Here is an 8,583-nt window from a genome sequence, read left to right as displayed (position 1 = left end):
ACAAGCTCTTATTTAGAGGCAGGAATATTGGCATGGGATGGGATGGGCAATATCGGATTCTTTATGAGTGGAACAGTTCTTTGTACAGATAAATTTGTCCATAAATAAAATTTCATTTACTAAAAATGAGGGCAAAACACAAATCAGCCTATTTCTTGTGTGTATCGATTGAAGTATTTTGAAATAATAATGATTACTTTCTCAGCTTGTGAGGGAAAGAACTGAAGAATCCTCATTTTTTTTTTAACCTTAATTGAAGTTTTTTCATAACATCCATTTCAAGGCAAAGACATATGAAACACCCACAAAATGAAGCAGTTTGCATCCATCAAAATGATTTTTTTGCTTGTGAAAATCACTTCAATTCCTTCATACTAGTAATAAGTATAATCTAATAAAAAAGGATTCATCAACATATATCAGAATATTTTAAAATATAGAATTCATCTTTTCTTTTTAGGTTCAACGTTTTGAATAGATATGTTAAATACAGATGGATCATATCTTGTAAATTATCTCTTTTGTCTATCGCTCTTTATTTTTATCCTTTTTTTTTTTTTGTTTTGCTCTTTCCGGCGATGACCAGATAATTGGATCTCTTATAAGCGTTCAATTTCAGTCTTGCTTTCCCTTGCCACCCATGTGTGACTTCATCACATCAATATTTTTCAGAAATTATCTTAAATAATAATATTTGAAACTATGGACAGGAATAATTCCATTTTTTTTTTTTTTTTTTTTAACTATTTGGATTCAAACAGAACACATTTAAGTGGCACCTAAACAGCACTAAAATTTGGCCCCTTTAACACGTCAAGTGGCATATAAGGCCATTAGAGCTGCAACAAATTGCGAGTCCAGCTCTAGCAGATTTGAAACCGTTTCCTTTGTTTTATTTTTGTTTCTTGAGGGGCACATTCTTTGCTGGGAACAAGAACCCTGCTGATAGCAAAGCCCGTGCCAGGGTGAAGCAAAATGACAATCCCACGCTATGGAAACACCCTATTCTTGCCCCTGTTGATGCTTATGTGTTTGTTCCCACTAGCATAGGGGCCACACTTCCGAACTCTTTCCCTTCTTTGTCAAAATCATTTAAAATACATTTTATATAATCACTATACAATATTTCGAATTATGAGCAAAATGCATATTGTTTGCTAGCAATAAACCTTCCAGCAGAGCTCTTGTTTGTTAAGCACTTCCTACGCCCAACCATGTAAAACCGTTCAAACCATTTCCACCTTCAAAAGCAGAAGGGACTAGGTATGGCAATGAGGCCAATTAAAAATAATTATCCACCCATGCTTCACGTCCTAATGGACCTGATATAGTTTTAGCCCCTTATCGAGAGGTTTCGATATTGTATATGAAAAACCTAGGACACCCACTGTTAGAGCAGACATTAGAAACATGAAAAATCAAACTAATTAAACAAATACGATACAGATATTTAAGATGATTCAAACACCAATGTGATGTACTATGTCTACAGGCGAAGCTGAAGATGATTGTTAGAAGAAAAGATACACTTCCCTAAAAACCCAAACTTATAAAAACCCCAAATCTCATTTGCTTCCACAAGAAGACAATAGAACAATTATATGCTCCTTCAAGTTCGGTCGATCCCTTGGATTGTACTGTACTCTGCTACCACCAAAGACCTCTGAAAAAAATCACATTCGGAACACCACCAAAATATTCGAGACATACATAACACCTACCATGCTTACCTTGTAAAATTAGAGACCAGAGACCATCAGCCATGTTTGATTTTGAAGTATACTAAAAGGGTAGGGTAATTGACTTTTCTTTGAAGCTCCGCTTAATTGCAAAGGAAATGGAAATATTTTTCCAGAAAGTGAAATATTTGTGCTTATAGTACAAGTCCATTTCAAGTTTTGGTTGTAAGAGAATACATATATTTCCTTAAAAACGATATATGTTTTACAGAAAATGAAAATCCCTTCACTTCTTTTTCCACACTTTGCAACCAAACAGAGCCAGAATACAAGGAAGAAGAGAGATACCTTTCCAGGATCTCCCCCCCCCCCCCCAACAAACACTGACACAACCACCCAAAAATATATATCTCTGAACTTGCCCATGTATCCCTCCATTCCCCAAATGCCTAAAGTTTGAGGAGAGGCTGTTGAAACAATAAAAACAATCAATTTCCTAACGCAATCACTATCCAAACCCTCTTAAATGCAAAAGGTAATGTGATGAACTTTTTAAACCCCACAAATCAATTTTAGCATGGATAAACAGTTCGGGGTTTCAAATGTGGGAAGAGAACAACAATTGTGTGACACCCACTTAAGAGACATCAAAGCTTTCATTACCCTACATACACACTCCCAGGTTCCAGCACATTTACATTGCCCGGAGCTCAAAACAACATTATACACAGTTGGCATATCCTTCATTATTCATACATAACAAGCCTCTCCAGTGATTTAACTTGGTTATTAAAGAGATCCACGGAATAAATGAACTCGCCTGATAAGTAATCCAAATATATTTGCAAACTTCGAAAAGTTCTGGGAAGTACAATACAGATATAGAGAATAAGACATTTACTTTATACCTCGTCTACAATGTGATCTTATCAGAGAATGCACAATGAGGACTGCTGTGTATGAATGGAAACCCAGTGAACATGTAATGAGTAAAACTTATCTTTACATAATCTTTGTGCACTCCACGAGTACCTGCAACACCTAAACCAGTTCAGTTCAAAAGACGAAATTCTCTAAATGTTCTAAATTAAAAGAAACGGACCTGGATAATTACCAAGTGGCATGTGGCACAAATTTGGTCATCATTGATGCAATAGTAAAAAATTCAGACCAATATGATATCTGGTGTGTAATTAAAAGGTTTAAAAAAGTTTGAAAAGTCAATTGAGCTCAACAAGAATTCAACTGGAACTGTTGAAAAATCAATAGAACAAACCCATAATGTGACGGGCCAAAAAGTTGGGGCAGAACACAAAATTTGACAAGTGGCCTGTCCAGGGGGTCCAACCTATCCAACAAGTCCACATGCCAAATCACCAGCCCGTGTGGATGAAAAGTTTGAGCATGATAGAAAATATTAGGGCTGACAAGAAGTGTGCGTTAAATATAATTGAATGATAAAAATGATTCATGTATTATATCTAAACAAGCACCCAACAGATCCCCATTTTTGGGTAAGGCTTAGTTGAGTTGCGCTATATCTGAACAAGCACTCAACAGATCTGAGATTGGGTGGAAAGTATTAAATCAATCAATGACTGAACCACAGAGGCAAGGTTATGTCTGAGAACAACCGCTTCCAAATGCCTCGGGAATTCTGCATCCTATCAGTCCATTAAAAAAATTTGAGCACCTAATAAGTAGAAAGATAATAATGAATTAATACAGAACCATTACATGTTCAAAGTGCCATCTCTGCCTGCAATGCAGCTAACTCATCTTCCTCAGCTGTGTTCTTCTGAGCAGCTGGGCGAGCTGGTATCCTGCTGGCTGGGACATGCACTGGAGCTGCAGGTGCAGTTGTTGCAGGCTGAAGTAGCTGTTCTTCCAACTCAGCTCCCTCCAATTCTTCAAGCTCTGCTTCAAGTTCATCCTGCAATAACAAAAGAGTTTAGACACTTCAGAACCAGGAGGGGTCAAAAATCTGGTGAGGATAAAGTTCAAAAGTGTGTATACCTCGTCAAAGTCCGCTGCTGCACCAATGGGAGCTGATAATGCTTCCTGAATCTGTTTCATGTTCTCAGTCTGCTCATTTATCTCATCCATTGTCTTGTCCACATCATCAATATTCCTGTTCAATAATATGCCATTTTTAACATCCATAATATTTTGAATATGAAAGTAAAAACTTTATCCTCATCTATTATAATAAGAGCAGCACTTCATGGGCCAAATTGCTACCATCTCTCATGCTCATCAGTAGATAAACATACGAACGGTACTGATGGCATGCAACAACTGCTATAGACAGGAGATTTTTACAAAATATTAACAAGATAAACTAAAAGTTCAAAACTGGAGCAAGGCTAGTGTGGTTGTGTGGTTGATGCAGTTAAGACTGCCAAATTGGTTCCAGGAAGACCTTATTTTTTGGGCCATGGATAGGGTTCTATGGGCCTTTAACCACTAGTTTATGGGGTTAATCTTGTAACAAGCCTAAGTTATAAGCCCAAAAGGTGGGGGTGAGGTCTGGAGCCTGGACACATAATGAGTCAGTCCGCTGGTAAAGAGTTTTGAGTTAGTCAGGATACTCATTAGTCAGTAACTTAGTGTAGAGTCCAGTTCTGAGATTGTTTACTCTAGTCAGCGTCAAAGAGTGACAAGGAGTCCAAAACACCAGTGGAATTAGGAATTACACAAGGCATATACATATGTAAACAGCCCTCATACGATTAGAAAATTTTTTTGCGTAATAAATTCAGTTTTCTTAAGAGTTTTTGTGTTGAGCTATGCATACGTGGACTTGTTTATTATCCCTTCCATCAGCTTGTTGAATTTCCTTCACTAATACTTCATATAGAGATCAGGTTTTTCACCCATATTTACTTGCCTGATTTTCAAGAATCTTATATTGACTCAAAGTACCGATAATCCCTTACACTCAACCTGGTTTTTAGCCTGATCAAAACATTGGTTTTTGAGTTATTAAATTTCTCCAATTTCCTGCTATTTTCTGTCCCGAATTTGGTTGTCTGGTTCATCGATTTCTATATAGATCCTGGTCTGATTGTGGTTTCACTCTGTTATTCTAAATTCTTTTCTGGAATTCTGAACCACTTCAGTGGGATACAAGGGAGAGAGGTGGGTCATGTTTGCAAGTCACTAGTTTCCTTACCATTAAGGTAACAAAAGCCGGAGGGACTACGTAAATGATTAATTGTAAAATCAATGACAAGTCAAAGCATGATTTTCCATTTAATTACAATTATTTCCATGAGAAACATAGCTGCAGTGAGATCCTGTTATCTTAGACTGGTTCTGAAACTTATTATAAGGTCAGACCAGTCTCCACTATTTGGTATCAGAGACATGGCCAACCAGACCCCAGACCCCAGACCCCATACACCATTGCACAAGTGATTGGCATGCTAAAACAGTTGACTGATCATATTATGACCATGATAGAACAGCACATTGATTCTACATCTCCACAAAGTGATGGACAACCAATCCATTCGACATCAAATACCACCCATCGGATCATGAACCAACCAGCATTGATAAACACTCCTCTGCAGCCCACTTTTGAGGAGCAATACTCTGATCAAGGCACACTGCAACAATGCCAAGATGACAATCACAAAGTGAAGATGGAGTAAAAGGAATACAACAACAAAGAGGCAGTCCATGACAATCCTAAGATGGAAGACCAACATGTAGAGGATTCTCTTGCAGAAAACTACGTTCAAGAGAACAAAGCAAACAAGGCTCAAACGGGGGAATTCGAGGCTGTGGTTGAGAACAACTGTCAAAAGGATAAACGACGTGAAGTTGTGGTGACTCAAGACATGGTTCATACTGTCAGAGAATTTATTGAGTGATACCAGCTCATTATTTTGAAGAGAAAGCTCGTAAGGCTGAAGAATTTCTTATTAAAGCCCCTACATTACCAGATTTTTGTTTGGGATCAGTCAAGGTTGCTATCCACATGTTGCTACTCCATCGTCTCTACAAAACTCAAGGTCGAGTTTTTTCCAAGCCAATGAGAGCTGATGTAGATCAAGAGAGGTTCCAGAACAAGCCCGTATCCAAGTCTAATGGGTTATATGGGCCATAGGCTTAGTATTTTTATGTTTTCTAATGTAATGAGACTATTTTGACAGCCAATATATGAGCAAGAAGTGGCCAATACGAATTAAACTATTTAATTGCATCTAAACCTCTAAATTTGTGAAGACTTGGGGATATCAATAGGTTCTTGGGAATCTCAACAGGTTATTTTCATTGTTAGTTGTGAAAGACCTTGAAAATGTAAGGTTCAACAAATATCTTGGAAAGAGTCCCATTGTAAGTCCTTGGAAATGTTAAAAGGCTACTAAGTCTAGGAAAACACCACAATAAGTCTAGAACTCTCTAATCCTCTCTATAAAAGAAGTTGTTTGTAAGCATTTTGAAAAGAAGAAAAAAAAGTTAAGAATTTGAATGAATTGAGTTCATAGAATTCTTCTATGAGTAACAAAGTTGCAGTGAGATTTTGTTCCGGGTGAGATGCTAGGGTGGTTGGTGAGGTACTAGCCCAGGCTTGGGGTGAGACTCTCTTCAAGTCATATCTTTCTTCTTCTATCCTATTTCCACTATTCTGTCCATGCAAATATCAAGCAACTGTTAAAGTTGTTCAGTTGTTCCATCATTTATTTAAAGGTTAAAAATATTCCCTGTTATGCACATCTCTTATTCAAATATAAAGTTGGCATGCCCAAGAAACAGCCCAGATCCGCAGAACCCTGAAGGTTAGGCAAGAAACAAGAGAGGCATTGAGGGGGGGCAGGCTCTTTAGTCCCACATCAACTAGGGGGTATACTGGGCTATTTGAAAATCTATAGCATCCCTTCTATGGTCACGACGCATTTTAAAGCCGTTAGCAATTCGCCCCAAAGCGGATAATATTGTGGCTTGGTGTGGGGTTAGGGTGTTACAGAAGTTTCTCTTAATCTGATGATTCTGATCACTTTTGGGTGCTGTCCTGCTGAAATCCTGTTATCTTAAGACTTGTTCTGAAACTTATTATAAGGTTATACCAGTCTCCATTAATCTCCAACCATGATTTCAAAATAAAAATGCAATTCAACATACAACAGTGTGTTAATTTCACTTTCGTAAGCAAAAGAAACAGAAGTAGCTCTACATAAAAGCTTTTCCACAGAAAACATGTTAGAGATCCTAAATCAGCGAATTAAATAGGATTCCAAGACAAAAATAGATCCTAAAAGCACTCATTCTCACACAAACTCAAATACTCAATAAAGCACGTGAAATATTAATACTTACGTCGCTTTGTGCATAGCCTTCATGGCAGACGCACCAGTTCGCAATGCATCTACAGTCTCAGTTGTCGCTTTTGCACCTTCTAGCAATATCATCTGAAGTTTCAACACGACAACATAGAGTTGACATTCAGAGATATTCACACCAAATCATCAATGGGTAATATCAACCAATACTACTTTGGAAACTACTAATCATTTGAGAGATTAAAATTGCAAATGCACCTGATCATGGATGCGCAATTGGAAATTACCCAGCTGCTCAATTTGCTGTTCATATAGCCTTTTCCTTTTCAAGCATTGTATTGCCGCTAGATATCAACAACAGAGTAGAGAGTTCAATCATAAAGCAATAAAAAAATTAGAAAGAAGAAACCACTTTGGGGCAGCTTCAACCATGAGAATGGGTTGTGGGAGAGCAATACAAATGTTGTCCTATTTGGAGCTGAAATGCAAAATCAGCAAAAAAAAATATAGACCTAGAGAACTGCAAATTGCTTTTGTTTTCTAATAGTCCATAAATGGAGACCCTAGATAACTATATACACAGAAGACACGTAATAAATTAAAAGTACCAAACATTACCAATCAATGGAAATAAAAGGATGGTATCTATGTTCAGGACTAGGATTGACTGGATATATAAACTGAAAACAAAATCAGGATGCAAGAATCTCAGGCAGGAATCCTCAAGTACATTGTGACAACTAAATTTTTCACTACAGAAACTTAATGTGTTGTATTCTGGTAGTAAATTTTGCATATACAACACAGTAAATGAACAAATTTTTCATATACAATACAGTAAATGAAGAAATTTCTACCATCTAAGGCTGTAGGGAAATATTGCAATCTCACCCCTTTTGTTCTTTGCTCTAGTGAATTCCTTGGCCTTTTCAACCTCAGTGGAAGCCTTCTTCAATAGGACTTTTTCCTTTTTCTCCAGCATTTCAAGCGTCTACATAAAGTCCATGAAGTAACAACAACAATAAAATCACATAATCAGGATACCAATAAAGGAACACAGAAAATTAAAAAATAAAAGACAATTAATTGACAATTATGGATTAGAACAGTTGGGAAAATTCAAAGAATAGAGGTTCCAATTCAAAGAATAGAGGTTCCAATTCAAATAACTGCCTTCAAAATAGACAAACTACTTGATATAAAGAAAAGAAATGACTCCATATTAAAAATGTGGCTATATAGAAAAGCTAAGCATAATGAACAGAAAGTGAAGTTTTGGTTCCAACAATGTTGGCTGCTATAGAATTTAACAGTATCTTGCCTCTAAAAGACAGTGCTTTTGACTATTGAATTTTGATTTCCCCAAAAAAAATGCTGAAGCAAGAAACAAATGTTGATCCAGTGAATGTTCAGCTAAGCTTTTCGAGCTTCTAGAAGCCAGCTACTAGGGATTATGTGGGGCTAAAAAGGCAGGTCCAATAAATTAATTCCATCTGGAATCTTTACCACCAGAAGCTCAGGAAGAACCACATCCCCCTTATAGGAGTTCTCGAGCGTCTAGCAGTAAAGATTCCAAATGAGATTTTTTTTTTTTTGGACCTGCCCTTTTGACC

At 37.1% G+C, this 8,583-nt stretch overlaps 1 protein-coding gene across 1 annotated transcript in view; it reads right to left on the bottom strand.

The window, feature by feature from the left end:
* Nucleotides 1-2,503: 2,503 nt before the first annotated feature.
* LOC122087622 (vacuolar protein sorting-associated protein 32 homolog 2) overlaps nt 2,504-8,583 on the bottom strand; it is a 7,954-nt gene continuing 1,874 nt past the window's right edge. Inside the window, exons 3-8 of the mRNA XM_042656821.1 lie at nt 7,862-7,961; nt 7,229-7,314; nt 7,008-7,099; nt 3,696-3,810; nt 3,417-3,612; nt 2,504-2,711 (exon numbers count right to left, since the gene is read on the bottom strand). Of these exons, the coding sequence (XP_042512755.1) occupies nt 3,421-3,612; nt 3,696-3,810; nt 7,008-7,099; nt 7,229-7,314; nt 7,862-7,961 (585 nt within the window). The 3' untranslated portion in view covers nt 2,504-2,711; nt 3,417-3,420. The remainder of the gene's footprint in view (nt 2,712-3,416; nt 3,613-3,695; nt 3,811-7,007; nt 7,100-7,228; nt 7,315-7,861; nt 7,962-8,583) is intronic.

Source organism: Macadamia integrifolia, chromosome 2, assembly GCF_013358625.1.
Source record: "Macadamia integrifolia cultivar HAES 741 chromosome 2, SCU_Mint_v3, whole genome shotgun sequence".
NCBI lineage: Eukaryota > Viridiplantae > Streptophyta > Magnoliopsida > Proteales > Proteaceae > Macadamia > Macadamia integrifolia.
Note: the sequence above shows the minus strand (reverse complement) of the source record. Positions and strands in the feature narration are given on the sequence as shown.